The sequence below is a fragment of the Notolabrus celidotus genome, unplaced genomic scaffold (assembly GCF_009762535.1).
Source record: "Notolabrus celidotus isolate fNotCel1 unplaced genomic scaffold, fNotCel1.pri scaffold_134_arrow_ctg1, whole genome shotgun sequence".
NCBI classification, from domain to species: domain Eukaryota; kingdom Metazoa; phylum Chordata; class Actinopteri; order Labriformes; family Labridae; genus Notolabrus; species Notolabrus celidotus.
Window position 1 is genome coordinate 48658 of NW_023260014.1, and position 20000 is coordinate 68657.

General features: G+C 42.2%; 4 protein-coding genes across 4 annotated transcripts in view; 1 reads left to right on the forward strand and 3 right to left on the reverse strand.

Moving 5' to 3' along the window:
* LOC117808659 overlaps positions 1–12443 on the reverse strand; it is a 24713-nt gene extending 12270 nt beyond the window's left edge. Inside the window, exons 1-2 of the mRNA XM_034678350.1 lie at positions 12307–12443; positions 11590–11642 (exon numbers count right to left, since the gene is read on the reverse strand). The gene's annotated coding sequence lies outside the window, so the exon portion shown is untranslated. The remainder of the gene's footprint in view (positions 1–11589; positions 11643–12306) is intronic.
* Positions 6672–10337, forward strand: LOC117808661 (plancitoxin-1-like). The gene is made up of 7 exons (XM_034678353.1): positions 6672–6770; positions 7145–7253; positions 7329–7512; positions 8225–8303; positions 8650–8814; positions 8894–9082; positions 9900–10337. The coding sequence occupies exons 2-7, from the start codon at positions 7162–7164 to the stop codon at positions 10310–10312; spliced, it is 1122 nt and encodes a 373-aa protein (XP_034534244.1). The 5' UTR covers positions 6672–6770; positions 7145–7161; the 3' UTR covers positions 10313–10337.
* A 1526-nt stretch (positions 12444–13969) lies between the features above and the next one.
* Positions 13970–17914, reverse strand: LOC117808645 (mucin-5AC-like). The gene is made up of 7 exons (XM_034678330.1): positions 17830–17914; positions 17344–17701; positions 16371–16475; positions 15991–16103; positions 15401–15682; positions 14948–15327; positions 13970–14899 (listed from the first exon to the last, which is right to left on the reverse strand). The coding sequence occupies exons 2-7, from the start codon at positions 17546–17548 to the stop codon at positions 14062–14064; spliced, it is 1923 nt and encodes a 640-aa protein (XP_034534221.1). The 5' UTR covers positions 17549–17701; positions 17830–17914; the 3' UTR covers positions 13970–14061.
* Positions 17915–19381: 1467 nt separating this feature from the next.
* Positions 19382–20000, reverse strand: part of hsdl2 (hydroxysteroid dehydrogenase like 2) — a 5562-nt gene continuing 4943 nt past the window's right edge. Inside the window, exons 10-11 of the mRNA XM_034678333.1 lie at positions 19723–19851; positions 19382–19602 (exon numbers count right to left, since the gene is read on the reverse strand). Coding sequence (XP_034534224.1) covers positions 19487–19602; positions 19723–19851 — 245 coding nt within the window. The 3' untranslated portion in view covers positions 19382–19486. The remainder of the gene's footprint in view (positions 19603–19722; positions 19852–20000) is intronic.

The window sequence follows — 20000 nt, forward strand, 5'->3', positions numbered from 1 at the left end:
ATTCACAGATTTGAAACTTCACACGCAGCAGAAGGTGAATAAAGATCCTTTCCTCCTGATGGTGTTCACTCAGGTAAGAATCAACCTGTCACACCTGAGCTGAAACAGAATCTACCAGTCAGGGTCCAGGAGGCAGACCCCCTCTCTACTTTTAAGAGTAGGCTTCAAACTTTCCTTTTTGATAAAGCTTATAGTTAGAGCTGGATCAGGCTTGGACCAGGTCTTAGTTATGCTGCTATAGGCTTAGACTGACACACTGGGATCCTGTCTTTCCCTCTGTCTCCTCTCTCTGCCTGTCTCTCACTTTAACTCTTCCTGTCCCATTAAAGTTACTAACCATAGACCTTTCTGGAGTCCCTGAGCTCCCTTGTCCCGTAGGTTCCTCTGGATCTCTGCTGCTGTGGACGTGTTTAATAACTTTCACAGAGGTCAAAGGTGAACATTTGTTCACTCTGTTATAAAAGCTGTAAGCTAAAGTTATAATAATATAACAGTTCTGTTACAGGTATGAAGGTGTGTTCAAGTGTTCAGGTTTCCATCAGTTCAGTGTAGTCAGGAGTGCAGTGTTAGCGCCCTCTGTTGATGACAGCAGAAACCATCATCATCACTTCCTGCTCTTCATCACGCTGTGTGTAAACATCGAGTCCATGTTGAACTTTGAGATCAGAATAAACTGAAGCTGAGACTGAATCAATCACAGATATTTAATGAATCAGGTGAATCAATAACAGATATTTAATGAATCAGGTGAATCGATCACAGATATTTAATGAATCAGATGAATCAATAAAACATTTAAAATCATGATCAAATGAAGACAAACTGATTTCATCAATCACACATTTGATTATTGATTAACTGTTTAACTAATCATGGAGAAAACACAGAATATGCTGCATTGACTACAGATATGACATTTAAAGAATAAAGTAAAACATACATGGATACATGACATTCACAGGATTAAACACCAATATGATAAACCACATATATAATCTCCTTTTGTCTTTTTTTTTTTTAAATCTATTGTTTTTTTTATTTGCATCAGCTTTTTTTATTGTGCAAGAAATGTGCACCTTTTATATTGTGCCAACAAGAAAATTAGGAATGCTATTTTATTATTATTATTATATTTATTTATTTATTTTATTATTATTATATGTATTTTTTTTCTTTCTTTTTGTTGGTTTTGTATAACATATATAATTTGTCAACTTGTCGTGAACAAAGAAATACTGAAAAAAATGCAATAAAAAGTTGAATGACAAAACAATATATTGTGCCACCAACGATGAACATGTGATTAAAACAAGAACTCAGACCCTGTGAACCTGAGACGATGTTAAACTAAATGTTATATCGTCTTTGAATTATTACAGACTGGTTTCTTCATCAAACAGAACAACAGATTTAAAGAGTGAACATATGATTCAGATAGAACAGAATATTTCTACTTTCTAATGAACATGTGACAAACTGAAGAGTTTCTGACTCCTCCTCCACATCATTTAAAATAAACCACAGACTGAAACAACAATAAATCATGAACTCACACAGAGGATCTGAAGACAGAGACACGGACGTCTGTCCAACTGAAGGACGGTTTGTGTTGCTGCTGTCTGTAACATCTAACACCAGAGGACGTGATACGAGTTTATACAGTTAATCACTGGTTAAAGAAATAGAAGAACAAAGGTTAAGAATAAACAGCTGCAGTCATCACGATCATCAGCAGGCACTGTTCCAGGAGGAAGACCACATTCAGGTCTTTATGCAGGAAAACAACATAAATCAGGCCCAACAGCTCTGGACTGAAACTTCTTCAATGATCCTTAAACTTCTGTATCAGCAGGTTCACCTTTTTCATCCACAGGTGTCTGCTCTCAATCATCTTGTTCACTTATTTTTTAAATCCAAAAAGTGATTTACCAGCTGCCAGCAGGCTGCCGAACCTGTACCGCAGTCCTGCTCTTTTTCCTTCACCCCCTCGTCTCTTCATCTCCTCCAGTTTCTGGACCTTCTCTGTGTCTCCTCTCTCCTTCATCTTCTGGATCAGGAAGTCCAGGTGGACATGAGTGGACAGGGAGTCCACGTTCAGAGCGATCTGCTCCAGCTTCTCAACATGCTGGAAGGCCTCCCCAAAACACCGATCTTTGTCCGTCTGAAGGTCTTTCATCCGTTTCTCCAGATCAGCCAGGAGGTCGGTCGTCTCCTCACAGTCTGCTTTTTTCTTTTCATACCTCTCTTTCACATCCTGAAGGGTCTTCTGAACTCTCCTGGTCTTGGTCACGTAGATCTTCTGCTCTTTCACGTGGTCAGAGGCAGGACATTTCTTGGTACATGAAGTACAGCGGCCTCTTCTCATGACCTGACAGTGACTGGGAGACCAGGCCATCGTGCATCCAGGGTAGTGACAGTTCTCCTCACAGACGTTACAGCAGAGAGCTCCCTCATATAACACCAACCCCCACGTCCCTCCATCGATAGGTTCTTTAACTTTGTATGGCTCATCCACCCACACAGTGAAGTTCTCGTTGCTCTTCATCTCTGCTTCTTGTTTGTTCAGAGCGTCCCGAGTCTGCTGGATCTCTACCTGCTGTAGTTCGATCATCTGAACTCGGTCTTTCAGGTTCTGGATGCAGGCTGTCAGTCTGATTCGTTCATTCAACACTTCAACAGTTTTTATCAGACTCTGAGGCTTACTCTTTTCTAGGAAGTCAGTGAATTCTTCCATTTGGCTGTTTGTTAAGTCCCATGCAGATTTTAAAGCAGCCTTATTTTTCTTTGTTTTCTGTTTGCTTTGGTGATTATTGAACATAAAATAAACCGGCTCATCGTCCTCATCTTGGGCACACTTGATGTCTGCATCCTCAAGAGCTTTCAGAGCATTTTCAGGTGTTATCCCGTCTGAGTGTGTGATGAGGGAGACGATGTTGTTCTCCAGGTTTTTTCCAAATAGAGACACCACCGAATCAAAGATGTACCTCAGACGGTCACTCAGTCGATTCTCACTGGCTTTCATCACCAGACCCACAACATTAATCTCACGAACTCCATCCTCTGAGCGGAACAGGTCTAACAGTCTCTGACTGATGATTTCATCTTGCTCAGCTCCTCTGGTGTCTCCGTATCCAGGAGTGTCGATGATGGTCAGAGAGTAGGGCAGAGTTTGACCTTCGTAACCAAAGATCTCGTACATGATCACATCTGAGGTCTGACTTACACTTTGACCTTCTTTATCTTGATTCTCCTGTGCATTTTTTTTCTTCTCCTCAACGATCTCAAACCAGACATCGTCCTCCCATCTCACCCCTATGGCGTAGTTCACCAGAGTGTTGATCAGAGTAGATTTTCCTGATCCTGTTTCACCAACAAGTAAGATGGTTCTGTTGGTCTTGTTTACATTTTTGTCACCAAGAGTCATTCTACTTAGTGTTCCAATACTTTCTTTCTTTGGTTTCAGCTGGTAAATAACAGGTACTTCTGATTTGGTCCGAATACTTTTTGAGATAATATCTGCATATTTTGATGAGGTGCATTTCCTGCAGAAAAAGATGGTGTAAACATTTTATTTTATGTAAAGATTGTATAATTCCCTTAGTGTAGATTTTAAAATCCGGTTTAATAACTGCATGATTAGTGAGTATTTGATTTGGTTATGATGATACTCACTCCATTGTCATGGTGATGCCCAGAAGTGGGTGATGCATCCAGTGTGGTGCAAACAGCTGATGGTTTCTGCTCTTTGGCCTCTAAATGAAAAAAAAAAACACAAATCCTGTAACTTTGAAATAATTCATGAAAACTAACTGACAGTTGTGTCAGAATAATTCCTCTTTTGTTTCTTTGGTACCAAAGTGGAAGTTGAACGTTATCCACAATTATCAAAATGAGATTTTGTTGCCTCATTGAATTATCAGCAGTCAGTCAGAGGTTTAGTCAACCAGCATCTTATGTGCATGGGTAAATCGCCTGTACTGACACGTTTTTCTTAATTAATATAGCACCAATTCACAACGACTGTTATCTCAAGACACTTAAATCAGGGCCGGTCATGGTACTGCAGTGCAACAAAGTCAATTCCTTCATTTTTGGAGGGAGCCACTGCAAATAGAAGACTGTCAAGTTTCACAAACGAGTTGATCTACATTCTAGCCATCAGGTGTGGTAATGAGCCTTGGCCAACAGCAATAAAAGAATCCAGGCAAATGAAAGCTTCAGCAGGGCAACTGGGCTGAGGTTAACAAACAAACCAAGGAGATAAGGGATCGTGGAAGGAGCCCAGAAAGGAACAATCACTCCTTGATGTTTCAAGTCGAAATGTTTAAGGATCCCTTAGGAAGAAGAAATAGTATATTGGCAGGGACATTATCGTCTGGGCTTCATTGTAGGCTGTTGTCACTAAGAGCTGGGCCTAGATAAGCAGCCAAAGTGAGAGACTGATGGCATTTCAAAAGGGGTGTCATTATTACTGTGACCATAAATACATGCAGAAATGATTGGTCTCAGAAACTATGTTTGACAGAGCACAGGACTCAGACATATTCATTCTGTAAGAAATCTGAGAATTAAGTTGACAACTGACATTATGGAGCTGGACATGTAACCCAAACATGCTTTTAACCCAGGGAATCCATCAGGGATTTTGGGGTCTATGGAAAAATATTTAATTGATCCCCACCCCTTCATTGCCAAACATGATTTATTAATTAGGGCCCCTGTCATTCATGGGCCCTTAGATTTGTCCCTTACCTTTCTCTTATGCAGTGCCCCTGTAGAAACCTGTACACTTAAAAACCACCAATAAGGACTACTCGTGGTTTACCAGGCAGGTAAAGGTAAAGGTAAAGTGCCTCAGCAAGCACAACCATAATTTCAAGGTTATTGTGTAAGTTTGTTTTTTATGTGTCATTCATCAGTTTAGATTTAATGATCAATATTATAATAATGTCAAATAAATCTTCAGTTTTTTTTAAGGTTTGTATGGAGCTGTTCCACTTAAATGTTTCCTACCTGTGTTGTTGGCGTCAGGATGCTCTGTGATGCTGAGAAAGCAGAAACAGCAGGAAGAACTCAGAGTTCAGCATTTTTATACCCTATCACCGGAGAGGGAGGAGAGTTTATGAACATGTGATTTCACAGAAGCTCAGCCACTATGGCATAACAATAGAACACATATCTGTAGTTAGACAGCTACTGTCACTAAACCAGTTTTTTTTTTTTTTAGCTTGGCATGTAATAAGATCTGTCTCACATTGATATACAGTGTCCGACCAGATAAACCTTCTTGGACTAATATAACTCATACTTGGCATGTCACAATGTCTGATCATCTGATCATATCAAAGTCAAAATAGTAACGATAGTTAAAAAAGACAACTGCTTCACATACTGGTAATTATTACAAAATCAAGTTAAATCAGGATCCAGTCCTACTTTCAGCTGTGGTCAAATGCATTGGTCCAGCTTGATGGTCTAACAGTTTCAGTACCAGTGAAAAAAGTAGACATAAAATGGTCACCCAAACAGCTTTTTGCTCCGTGCAGAGACCAGGAATGGTCCTCCACCTTTACTGTTTAATCTGAATGTAACACAAAATACCAGCTTTACTTGTTTCATTGAGTAAGACTTGGTCCATTTCTGTTTGTTTTGAAATAATACTTATACAGCATCAAAAAGATGCAAAATGAACCCCAAAACGACAGAGAGCTCAGAAACCAAAGAAAAGGTGAGATGAAAGGAAGGAAGCAGCTAAAGTCTGGTTTATACTTCTGTGTTGACTCTACGCTGTAGCCACGTCATAGTGGCCAACACTGTTAAATACTTGTGCATTGGAGTGTCTACGTTGGTCTGCAATACTCCACCCGGACACTAGTTGGCAGTGTCATATATAGGTTAGCCATATTACTATTTTGTGGTCCTGTACATAATCTGCTTGTTTACGCACAGGAAACCATGGCGACTCAAAGTGTATTATCCACGTATTACTTTACAGTTGGAGCTAATTATTGTTGAGAAGCAGTTGATCATACTGCAATTTCTAAATACTATAGATACCAGATACCTGTACCTTTAAGTACTACACACTGCACCTTTAAATGTGATTCTACCCTAATACATTACCCTGACGAATTTTTGGAGTTCAAAGTTTTGGTCATACCCCCTTTAAGGGGCCATTAGAAACATTAAGTAAATGAACAACAATTCACATCAGTAAAAGAGCCATGCCAGCAAGTTGCACTCTGATCAGGAGCCACAGTTTTTTAAATTGAAAAGGAGATCTGTGCTGATGTTGGAAATAGAGACAGTGAAGCTGCTTCTGAAATCAAAAACTCATACTCACTATTCCCTGCATAATCAGCTGAATGCAGTGGACTATATAGTGAGCTTAAGAAAAAAATGTTGGATTTGAAAATATTTAACATGAATATATAGTACATTAACACATTCTTTAGTTTATCAGAAACAGATGCACAAACTGGATCAAAGTTATCTTTGTCTGAAGAATCTGTGTTAACAGTAGTTCAGTTTGTTTGTATGGGACAAAGTACAGATTAATATTGACTTAAGCAATAACAGCACCTTATTTGTTGTAGGAGGCAGTATGACGGGAAGGTCAAAGGTGCACTGAAAGCCTATTGGACAGTAAATGACTAGAGAAGCTGGGGAGGGGGTAAATAAAGGTTTCTGTGACCTGGTGGTTCTGCAGGGAGACCGATTTATCACAGATAGAACCTGGAAACCTCTGCACGTTCCACTCCTTCTCAAAGGTACGTTCTTTCACTCTGCCTAGTTTGCTAGCATGGTAACAGTGGACCTGAGATCCAGTCCCATCTTCCAGACAGGACTCAGTCTGATCTCATCTTAATCCACCATGAGCAGAGCACTTTGCAGCATTTAGCAAGTTACAGTGGCAAGGACAAACTTCCTTTAACAGGCAGAAACCTCCAGCAGGACCAGACTCATGTTAGACACACATCTGCTGAGACTGTTATATTTTCATTATACTTTAACAACTGATCAACAACACCACTAAATACCTGTGTACAGAGGTGAACTAAAAACAGGAGTGTGAGTGTTTAGTTACTCTTTAGTATTTGTGAGTCTCAGATGAACTAAGATAAAGGGTGCTGTTGTGTTGCAGGTGTCTTATAGACAGCCATGTGGAGGTTTGTCCTGACACTCACTGTGCTCTGCTGGGGATCTGATGGAGCAGTGACCTGCAAAAACGAGAATAATGCTCAAGTGAACTGGTGAGGGAAACTTGATCTTAACTTAACATTAAAAGAGAACCACTGCTGGATTAATGAACGTTCCCTTCTCTTCAGGTACATCTTGTACAAGGCTCCCAACCTTCCTTTAAAAGGTCTAACTGGTCTGGAGTATGTTTACATTGATTCAAGTGGAGCCAGAAAGATGGTGTCCTCTACACCGAACTTTAAAAGCATCAAGCATCCCGACGGAGTCCTGGCAAACACTCTGCGACCCCTCTTAACTCCTATCAGATCTATGGTGAGAATCATCCTGAATCAATCCAGACCTTCTTCTCTCTTCACTAATGTCTTCAGTTTCTCTTCGGACACTATTAAAGCCAAGACTGTTCTCACCAGAGACTAAGACCTTTCTTTGACAGAGACCGCTTTGGACCTGGGACGGGCACGAGTCTGGCTCATTAGTAATTAAACCACTTGCTTTATGTACAGGGGATGTAGTCTTCAAGCGATCGACCTGGGTTCAAGTTTAACTGGTGGCCCTTTGCAACATGTCCTCTCTCACTCTCTCTCCCTAATATCCTCTTCTACCTGCCGTCCTATCTTTAAAAAAAGTGAAGAAAATAACTTTAAAAACATTACCCTGGGTTACTAAACTGAAATACTCCCTGTGCTAGTTCTGAAAATATAGATATTGTTAATTATTCATTTAACCTTTATTTAACCAGATATCCCATTAGGATGAAGACATCAGCAGCATACTTTGTAATCAATTATTAAAGTGGTACATTTACCTTAAATACTTCATGATCCAGAACAGATTACAGACAAGCTATGCAAGCTTTAAAAAGTATTGTTTATTTTTTACTTATTATTAGCATATCAATGTATTAATTGTAAAATCCATGTAAGTTACATATATATATATACTGAATGTGAAAGAATCACAGCTGCTCTGTTTACAGCGGGGAAGTTGAATCAGTTTCATTGTGTTTCCTCTGCATTACTTTTAGCCAAGTACATTTGGATTCATCAGCTACAGTGATCAACCTCCAGGAAGTAATGCTTTTGTCAAGTTTGGTCACAGCAAAGGTACAGTAAATTAAATAAATACATAACTGTTACTTTTGTGTTCATTACAAAAGAAAGAAAACCTTGACTTATCTATTTGTGTAAGTTATTTTAGGCTCAGGCATGCAGAGGGTTAAACTCTGGGATTTCTCCTAGGTCAGATGGAAGGTTAGTAAATGCGGGTTCATAAATCCAATTCATCAGTGACAATTCCTGCATTTACCTGGTCGAACGTCACTTTATTCAGTCAGTCTGTTTGATGAGGATGACTGTAACACATGAAAACACTTCTTTGAAAGATATCCCCCTGTGGCAAACTTTAACACGCCTACCAATTCATGACCTCTGTTCTGTTTCTGCTCCTCAGGGGTTCTGATGATGGATAGAACCAGCACTGGAGTCTGGCTCATGCACAGCACACCACAGTTCCCTTTCAGGAGAGACCAGAATAATTTCTGGCCTGAAAGTGGAGAACGTAACGCTCAGATATTTATCTGTGTCACATTTCAATACACCGAGTTCAGCAAAATAGGTAATAAGCTCTCAATGTGAGAATATATGCCTCAGTGTTCAACCTGGTTAATGTATATGTACCACTTTGTATTTTTCAGGTATGCATCTGCAGTACATTGGAGCCTTCCCATTTGAACACGATATTCCATTGGACTTTCATCAAGAACTTAGGGATGCTGTGAACTGGGTCCAACCTCCCCCACTCAATACTTTCAGTGAGCTGATATCGACTGACTCCACTCAGAAGTTTTACAGCATTTCTAAACAACAGTTTGAACAGACCAAAGGTGAGCTGTCTGCATGTTAGCCAACCTTCTCCCTCCTCCTCACATTTCCAGTCAATCGTTCAGCTTTCACAAACCAACAACTGACATAATTTGGACTTATCGACCACACTTGGAAAAACAAAGGGGAGTTAGCTAGTAATATCACTAGTAGCATTTAGTAGCTGCTCTTGATATCATACTTGTTTGAAAAGCTCAGTTCAAATGTCATTTACATCGCTGCAGTGGTTTTGGTTATGGTGCTGTAACACCTGTAGAATCAACGTGTGCTCCATGGTCACATTGTTTTTTAACTCGTAACAATGTCCTGGGCACGTCCGTTTTCTGTCTGTTATCTGCTCTGACCACAGGTTATCAACTTGTAAGCAAAATGTAGATCACTGGGGCGCTGGTGGCCTAGCGGTCTAAGCGCCCCACACACAGAGGCTACAGTCCTCGTCGCAGGGATCGCCGGTTAAATTCCCGGCCGCGGCAATTTCCTGCATGTCTTCCCCCGCTCTCCACTCCACTAAAAATAAAAATGTAGATCACTGATGCCTCGGAAAACAAGACTTACTCAAATATGTTGGTTGGTAAAATAAAATGAATAACATTTCAAGCACAGTAGTGGTTGGTATCATCAAGAAGATTTCAAGTAGCTCACAAGATCAGTTTGGCTCAGAAAATGCGACCGCCCCACTTTGCCACGCAAACCCCTCTGCAGGAGATATTACACACCCCAGGCCTCTGAAATAAAGACATGATAATAAAGGTAGCTGAAATCTGCTGCAGTTCCTGTAATAGTAATTAATTGGGGTTTTACTTTGTTTGTTTTTTGCAGTTGGAGATCTTTACGTCACTATTGCACAAGCACTCGGCAGTGATCTGGATGTTCAGACCTGGGGCTGCCAGCGTGACGGCCAACGTTCCTATTGTGTTTCTGGAGTTCATAAAGTACTCAATGTCAAAAATATAGAGACACATGTGGGTCACTGGGGGCCTAAACATGACCACTCAAAGTGGTGTGTAGCTAAAGATCCAAATAAACACTGGATCTGCATTGCTGATGTGAACAGGGCACCGACCCAGTACCTGAGGAGGGGGGGTGCACTGTGTTTTGAGAATACAGGAGTCAAACAAATGTTTCTGCAGTTTGCTGGGGGCATTGAAGATTGTTCTACTCTAAACATCATGGACATGACTGACTGTGATCCAGAACCTGACACTCACAGGGACCCGGCACTGATGGGCTGAAGACAGCTCACTCTGCATGTCTACCCCTAACCTAAATCAGTCTGTGGGGGGGGGGGGGGGGGGGGGCGCAGTAAAGAGTTTAATGGACGGTTTGGGCTTCAATGACATTTTCTTCCACTGTGTTTGCTGCTTTATTCTGATCATATTTACTTCAACAGGCCTTACTGGTTGAATTAAACATTAAAACACTTTAGCATGGGAGTTGTTTTCTCTAAGTGTTTTAATCAAACATAAACGAAAGTCATTGGTCCACTCCTCTGTGTCTGACCTTCTAACCAAGTCTAAAGAAATATAAACAAAGTGAGGGGGATCCGAAGGAGCTGTGGACTAAACCATCACAGGGTTGGTGCTTCAACCTTTGAGCTGTTCTGCCTCTGAGCCAAAGCCTTATTGGAGCAAGGTATTATTCTAGCTGAATTTCAGTCTTATAATCATTGTAGTACTGCAACTTAAAAAATCAGTCATGGATCAGTATTTAGATGAACTCCCCTTTATGTTATTTGTATTGTTAGTCATGGATCAGTATTTAGATGAACTCATCTTTATGTTATTTGTATTGTTAGTCATGGATCAGTATTTAGATGAACTCATCTTTATGTTATTTGTATTGTTAGTCATGGATCAGTATTTAGATGAACTCCCCTTTATGTTATTTGTATTGTTAGTCGTGGATCAGTATTTAGATGAACTCATCTTTATGTTATTTGTATTGTTAGTCGTGGATCAGTATTTAGATGAACTCATCTTTATGTTATTTGTATTGTTAGTCATGGATCAGTATTTAGATGAACTCATCTTTATGTTATTTGTGTTGTTAGTCATGGATCAGTATTTAGATTAACTCATCTTTATGTTATTTGTGTCATCAGTCATGGATCAGTATTTAGATGAACTCATCTTTATGTTATTTGTATTGTTAGTCGTGGATCAGTATTTAGATGAACTCATCTTTATGTTATTTGTGTTTTCAGTCGTGAATTGATGTCACTTAAAGTCGTCATCTTCTGCCACAAAAAGGATCTTGCTTTACGATCATCAGCGGTTTGAACTTGTGTTTTGGTTTTTTGTTTCAGTGCACATGTAGATCACGTAGATTCTGGTTTATTACCTGATCCACTCTGACTCTAAAGACACCTCAGAGCAGAGCCTCGCTCTCTAACCACAGAGCCTCCTCGTGTTGTTAGAGGAGACACATTTAGGTAATCTGTGTTTTGAAAGTTTTGACACTGATTCAATGACTCACAGATTTATAAATGTGAAAATGGACTCAGTCCTACCACAGCAGTCCTTCAGGTGATGAGGAAGTTCTCAGTGCGAAGTAAAATCTCTCCTGCAGGAAAAAACAACACAGATTAAAGAAGCCAGATTCATGCTATCAGTGAAATACTACTTCTATTCTTTAAACAACCAGGTTACAATGGTTACTAAAACATAACACCCGGACACGTGTCCCGGACCCCATGTCCCGGGCCCGTGACCCGGCCCCGTGTTCCGGACCCCATGTCCCGGATCCGTGTCCCGGCCCCGTGTCCCGGCCCCGTGTCCCGGCCCCGTGTCTCGGCCCCGTGTCCCGGCCCCGTGTCCCGGCCCCATGTCCCGGCCCCATGTCTCGGCCCCTTCATCACAGAGAGAACCCGGTGTACCGGAGCCTTCACGGTCAGGTTCACCGTGACACTTTTAAACAGTTCATAGTGAAACCGGTAAATCCCGACCTCCCTAAATATCTTACCCTCTAATGTTAAACCATATTATATTTATATATGTGCCTTCAGATGGTAAAACAAGGTGAAAATGAAACCTGAACTCAAGAGTCAGATCCTCTAATGAGGACTAGCTAATGAGTTTAGCTAACATCTAACGGTCCAGCCTTTACCCTCTATCCTGCGGGGAAAAACTGTTTCAAACATTTAACCTTTAACATTTAACCTTTAACATTTAACATTTAACCTTTAACATTTAACTTATAACCATATTAAATATTGAAATTAACTTACCATACAGTCCGGTCCTTCCCGCCTTTAGCACAAAGCAACAGAACGCTGAGCTCTGACGTAAGATCAAAGGACAGTAAAAGAGCGGGAGAATTAAAAGACCATCAGCTGGGTTACAGTGACCCAATCAGCTGTTACACACACACACACACACACACACACACACACACACACACACACACACACACACACACACACACACACACACACACACACACACACACACACACACACACACAGAGGCCAAGTGAGCCGGCGTTTCGAGCTGCGCATGTGCACAGGAGATCACGGTAAAGAAACTACAGGAAGCTTCACGTGACACTCAAGTAAAAGAGCAAATGTCAAAATAAAAGTCTGCGGTCGTGTTGTTTTTATTTTTATTATTTTTATTATTAGTAGTATTATTATTATTATTATTATGCTTTAGTCCATTTTACAGAGACATTTCAGACCACATTGCAAATCTCTCTCTGAGATGAACAGATTCATACCATCCCTGCATTGTCTGTCACAAGGTCACACTCAAGCGGCAAACTCCGGTCTCAAACGATGAAGCCAATGCGGAAGTGATATAAACTGCAATACATCGAAAATCCGCTTGAGGCTGGCTGCAGAAACACCGGAAACCACATAGATATGAATGGGAAAAAGACGATCTTTGCAGCATTAATAAACTTGTTTACAGCCTGGTTCAAAAAACGGCTTGGCCCTACAACGCTAATCTCTCTAATGGCATACACTGTACGGGGGGTGAATTTTTTTCTAACGTGACGGTTCAGAAGATATTAAGATTATGAGTTTTGCCCAAATAAGGACATGACTGACGTGACTCCCGGTCGGGAACACACAGCCATTGGCTAAGAGACTCACACTACGTCACACTACGTCACACTCTGCCTAGTTGAGTTCCGCATTACCAATATGGCTGCCGCCGTCGATTTGCTTCAAAACAGCTCTCAGGAACAGATGGGTGACGTCACGGATACTACGTCCATATTTTTTACAGTCTATGGTCACACTCCATCATCTCATCCCGTACTGACCATAGACTGTAAAAAATACAGTAGTACTGACTGACTGCTGATATCATTATAATGTGTATTACAGTGTATTATATAATTATCTTTGCCATATTATATTATGTTATATCGTTATTGTTTACTACAACTCATGGTCAAATTACATACCCATATTTTATTTATTGCTTAATCTGTCATTACCAACCATAATAACACAATTTCAACCTGTCATGAATCATTTTTAATACTGCCTGTAATTACTATTTAATCTAAATTCCATTTGTAAAATTGTATATATCTAAATTGTATTTTATCTTTATTTTCATTTTTACTTATTAAAACTTCTTGAGTGTACTTATGTCTGGGTATCAACCTGCTTCTGTTTTTCTGTTAGTGCAGTAACTATAGTTCATTTGTTTAGTGACTCATCACTTTGAAAACTACATTTAAAAACTAAAGATAAGTGTTCAGGGTTTACGTTTTCAATGAAAACACCTGTTAATAATAATAATAATAATATATATATATATATATATATATTTTTTTTTACAGCAAACTTTCTCCACAGTAACATCTGCAGGGCTTTGTCACTGAGTGCATTGTTTTAGGATCATGTTTTTAGGAGAGAAAGAACCAGATTCAGAAGATACACCAAATCTGTGGTTTATTTCAAACAGTACAGTGAGGGGTCGTTTGGGGAGGACTTTTCTAATGGGTGCTGGTCGTGGAGAAAGCAGCACTAGGTGGTGGTGCTGCTGATGGTGGTGGTGCTCGTGGTGGAGAAGGCGCTGGGTACAGTAGTTGATGATGCAACACCTGCTGTGGTGGTGACAGGGCCTAAGGAAGTTGTAGGAGCAACAACTGTAGTGGTGGGGTTGCTGGTTGTGGTAGTTGGGGCGGCACTAGTTGTAGGAGTTGGTGCAGTGCTGGTTGTGGTGGCACTGGTTGTGGTAGAAGGGACAGCACCGGGTGTGGAACTGCTTGAACCACTGGTTGTGGTGGTTGGGGCAGCACTGGTTGTGGTGGCACTCGTGGTAATTGAAGGTGCACTGGTTGTGGTGGTTGTGGTTGCACTGGTTGTGGTGGTTGTGGTAGCACTGGTTGTGGTGGCACTGGTTGTGGTGGCACTCGTGGTAAATGAAGGTGCACTGGTTGTGGTGGTTGTGGTTGCACTGGTTGTGGTAGCACTGGTTGTGGTGGCACTGGTTGTGGTGGCTCTCGTGGTAATTGAAGATGCACTGGTTGTGGCTGTGCTGGTTGTCAAGGCAGCGGTAGATGTGATGGGCAGAGCTGTAGTGGTTGGGTCACCAGTGTACGGCTCAGTAGGAATTTCATCGAATCCCCACAACTCAAAGATCTCTGCATCAGAAAATGGCACCCATGTTGTTTTAGTTGTTGTTACCACTGTAGGAGGTGTTCCTTGTTCACCCTCTGTGGTCTCAGGAATTAGTGGTGCTGTAGTTAAAGGTTCTGTTGGTACCAGAACAGACGGCTCTGTTGGAACTGGAATAGACGGCGTTGTTGGGACTGGAATAGACGGTTCTGTTGGGACTGGAATAGACGGCTGTGTTGGGACTGGAATAGACGGCTGTGTTGGGACTGGAATAGACGGCTCTGTTGGGACTATTTCTGGAAATAGCTGCTCTGGAAAGAGTGGTTCTGGAAAGAGTGATTCTGGAAAGAGTGGTTCTGGAAAGAGTGGTTCTGGAAAGAGTGGTTCTGGAAAGAGTGATTCTGGAAAGAATGGCTCTGGGAAGAGTGGTTCTGGTATGGAAGGTTCTGATATGGGTGGTTCTGTAGGCTCTGTTTTGGATGGCTGGGTTTGTTCTGGCTTGTATGACTCAAGAGGAATCTCCTCAAACTCCCAAAGCTCCCACAGGTCAGGATTCTGTACAGATCTCAGGTGACGGTCTCGCTGACTTTGCGTCGCTGCATTGAAACAAGCCGCCAGCATCGTGGACATTTCTCCAGACGAGTCCACATAAATGATCTCGAAGGTGGAATCCTGTAAAACATGCACTTATTAGTTCTCATCTCAGGTTATTGGACCATGTGGATCAAGTGTCCGGCCTTCTTACCAAGTCTGCTGGAGTTGATATCTGCACTAAAGCCGCTCCTCGAGTCGTTGTTGTAAGCGCCCTCCGAATCACGCCATCTTTACCCAGCGCCTTAACCCTCTTCAGACGTGTTCCAAGCGGTAGTTTAACATCGACATCCGTTGATCTGCACCTCACCATGGGCGGCGACAGATGCGATGACACTGAGGGGTTCTCACAGGCAGCTTCAGCAGTCACGTTCCTCTGCAACAGATGGTCAAAGTATCGCAGCTTCAACTGCAGAAACTCTGTTCCATTGGAAACCTGGAGAGGAAACAAAAATCAGACATGATGATAAATAAATAGCTTTGTCCTCTCGGAGGGAGCTGACCTTACTTTAAAGAGATGCCTCTACAATTCAAATCTTAATGATGCAGCAAGTATGTTCAAATAACCCTTGTCCCAGTTCACCAGAGTCCAGGATGGCTTTAGAGGCCCGTCACTCCTGTTAGTCCACTTAGACCCTTACTGACCAAGGTCTCAAGGGTCAGGCGTCCAAAAACTCATTTTAATGGGAGCGTTATTTACCCAAAGGATTCTTTGGGATGGAAAAAGGTAGTCAGTGCTTTTACCCATGATGCAATGTGGCAGCTGGTGTAAGGGAGCTTCAGCAGCAGCCACGGCCCGAAGATTCGAACAGATCCACGACATCCGTCAGGCAGAGCCAGCAGCCGTTTCCCGTTTTCTGAGAGACACCATGAGGACAAACACAACAGGTCTAAGCTGAGACAGAAACCCAACCCCCCCCCACAGACCTGCAGTCTCGCAATGTGAGCCCACCATCCGCTCTGACTGTTGGTGTTTACTCCAGCTAGCACAAAGCTTAAGACCACCTGAGATCAAGTGTATCACTCTCATGGCGAGGGGGCGGAGCTTACAACAGGTCGTGACAGTACGATTACAGCGACTACAAGCAGCAGCAGAGAGGGCCAGGTGCACAAATCAAACTCACCCTCCAGCTGCAGGTGAGCGTGTCGGATGAGGGAGAAGCGAACAGACAGCGTCCTGTCGCTGCAGCGATACTGAGGCCGTCCGTCGTCTGACACCTGTCCACCACCTGAACACAGACAGGAAGTTCAGCCTGAACACAGACAGGAAGTTCAGCCTAAACACAGACAGGAAGTTCAGCCTAAACACAGACAGGAAGTTCAGCCTGAACACAGACAGGAAGTTCAGCCTGAACACAGACAGGAAGTTCAAGTTTATTGCACAAGTAAAAGCCTTTCACAAACAGGAGGTTTTTCTCTGTATCAGAGACTCGAGGATGACAGGAAGCCAACAATGGAACCGCACAAATAAAAGCTCCTTAAAAAAGGTCAGAGTATTCATCTTTAACTCTTTTTACAACCTCTTATAATCTGTATATCAGCAGAGACTCATTGAGCCTTTAATACGTCCAAACACGATCACAGCAGGTTCATTTCAGCACTTAGTCTGGATTAAGTAACATGAAGGTTTATTCTGTTTAAAGATTTATTAAAGGTTTATTCTGTTTAAAGTTTATTCTGTTTAAAGGTTTATTAAAGGTTTATTAAAGGTTTATTAAAGGTTTATTCTGTTTAAAGTTTATTCTGTTTAAAGGTTTATTCTGTTTAAAGTTTATTCTGTTTAAAGGTTTATTAAAGGTTAACTCTGTTTAAAGGTTTACTCTGTTTAAAGTTTACTCTGTTTAAAGGTTTATTAAAGGTTAACTCTGTTTAAAGGTTTATTAAAGGTTTATTCTGTTTAAAGTTTATTCTGTTTAAAAGGTCCACTCTTCAGGAGGTTTGAACCTATATCCTGGGTTTTTGTTGGACTGGTTTTAAACATGTCCCCCTCGCTGCAGCAGGACGCTTCCTGAGACTTGAACCTTGTTTCCTCTGAACATTTGAACGTTCTTCCTCCTCGTCCCCTGACCCTCTCACCCGAGGCGCGTGCCTTCTTACCTTTCACAAACCTCCACACCGGCACCGGGAGGAAGACCCCTCCGCCCCGGGTCTCCTCGGGCGGCTCAGAGTCCGAGAGCAGCGGCTCCACGCCGGCCGGACCTCCGTCTGCGTCCCGGTGCGGCTCCTGTCCCGCGCTAAGCTGGACTAGAGCCAGCAGACTGACCCAGACGCAGGCCATCATCACCGATCCGGGACCAGACATCCTCCGGTCCGCTCCGTGTCTCTCTGCCCGCTGGGATCCCCGCGAGAGGTCTGAAGGTGTTGGAGGCTGAAGCACAAAGAGACCTGCGCACCTGGACGCACCTGTTAATTGGGCAATTAGAGCCGGAGGTGGAGCTGCAGCTTGCGCACGTGTCTGTTAAGGTTTAATGATGATTAGTCAGTGATCTGAGTGATGTGTTGATGATTTTAAATAAATCACACGAAGAACTTTATAACGTTTATTTTGTTTGTTGAAGGATGTTTATTGACTCTGACTCATACCTGTCCAGGTGAGAACAGACCCCTACCTGCCTTCACGTGTTTAGTCTCTGTGCTGCATTCACTGACTCTGACACCAGGCTCTGTTAGCCCCTGGTAAAGACTCTACAGCGCCCTCTACCTGTGCATTCACAGGACTGAGAGCAGTTCTTAATGTCTGTTCACAGCTCTTGGACTCATGTGGACTTTGACTGACTGACACACACACACACACACACACACACACACACACACACACACACACACACACACACACACACACAGTTCATTAATCTGATGTAGAGTTGTCACTGTTATAGTCGTGTAAATAAAGGTTATTGAAGCTAGCTGCTATGCTAACTTCAGCTTAGATCTGACCACATGTATTTATTTACCTGTTGTTGTTTACATTGTTATCACCGAGGAACCCTCATGTTACCGTGTCCTGTTTGTCTGTGGTGTTTACCTGTGGTGTGGTGTTTACCTGTGGTGTGTGTTGTTTACCTGTAGTGTGTTGTTTACCTGGGGTCTGTTGTTTACCTGTAGTCTGTTGTTTACCTGTGGTGTGTTGTTAACCTGTGGTGTGTTGTTTACCTGTGGTCTGTTGTTTACCTGTGGTCTGTTGTTTACCTGTAGTGTGTTGTTTACCTGTGGTGTGTTGTTAACCTGTCGTGTGTTGTTTACCTGTGGTCTGTTGTTTACCTGTAGTGTGTTGTTTACCTGTGGTCTGTTGTTTACCTGTGGTGTGTTGTTTACCTGTAGTGTGTTGTTTACCTTTAGTGTGTTGTTTACCTTTAGTGTGTTGTTTACCTGTAGTGTGTTGTTTACCTGTAGTGAGTTGTTTACCTGTAGTGAGTTGTTTACCTGTGGTGTGTTGTTTACCTGTAGTGAGTTGTTTACCTGTGGTGTGTTGTTTACCTGTAGTGTGTTGTTTACCTGTAGTGAGTTGTTTACCTGTAGTGTGTTGTTTACCTGTAGTGAGTTGTTTACCTGTAGTGTGTTGTTTACCTGTAGTGAGTTGTTTACCTGTGGTGTGTTGTTTACCTGTAGTGTGTTGTTTACCTGTAGTGTGTTGTTTACCTTTAGTGTGTTGTTTACCTGTTGTGTGTTGTTTACCTGTAGTGTGTTGTTTACCTGTAGTGTGTTGTTTACCTGTAGTGTGTTGTTTACCTGTAGTGTGTTGTTTACCTTTAGTGTGTTGTTTACCTGTAGTGTGTTGTTTACCTGTAGTGTGTTGTTTACCTGTGGTGTGTTGTTTACCTGTAGTGTGTTGTTTACCTTTAGTGTGTTGTTTACCTGTGGTGTGTTGTTTACCTTTAGTGTGTTGTTTACCTTTAGTGTGTTGTTTACCTGTAGTGTGTTGTTTACCTGTGGTGTGTTGTTTACCTGTAGTGTGTTGTTTACCTGTAAATTTGTAAACAGAATTCTTCTTTAAGTGTGATGAACACTCAGCAGGTGTTCTCTGGCGGTGATGTCACTGCATTAAACCCTGGAGGCGGGGCTAAGCTGTCCTCAGGTGAAGTTCAGGTGAGCTGGAGGAGATGTTTGTGTGGTCTGTTCCATTAAACCAACAGGGTTTAGTTTATTAATAAGGTCTTTATTGTTAAAGTGTTAGCATTATTTTTCATTAAGGCAACATGTACAGCGAGTGGGCGGGGCCTGGGGGGCCTGGGGGCGGGGCTCACAGTTTGGCCTTGCTCATTTTGCCCATCAGTTTCTCCAGTTTGATGGCGAGCGTCATGTCTCCTTTGATCCTCAGCTTCCCCGACATGAACGCCATCGTCGGCTTCAGCTGACCTGAAACCACGACACAGCTGTTACCATGGAAACAACAAACAAGGACAACCACCACTCATCGCTATGGTTACAGCATCACACTAGTGCTGTAAAAACAGCGTTACTGTGGTGACGACTCACCTGCAAACATCTTGCTGAAGTCGTTGGAGTCCATCGTCATGATAACATCAGCTTTGACAGGCGGCTGACCCTGCCCTGCCGTGCCAGACCCGCTCTTCAAGTCCAGGAACCAGACTCCCTCATGCTCTCCTTATAAGGGCAAAAACACCATAAATGAGTGCCATGCAGGATCTCCTTATATGGACAATACAACATCCACAAGACCTCCTTATATGGGCAATACAACATCAACAGGACCTCCTTATATGGACAGTACAATATCCCCAGGACCTCCTTAT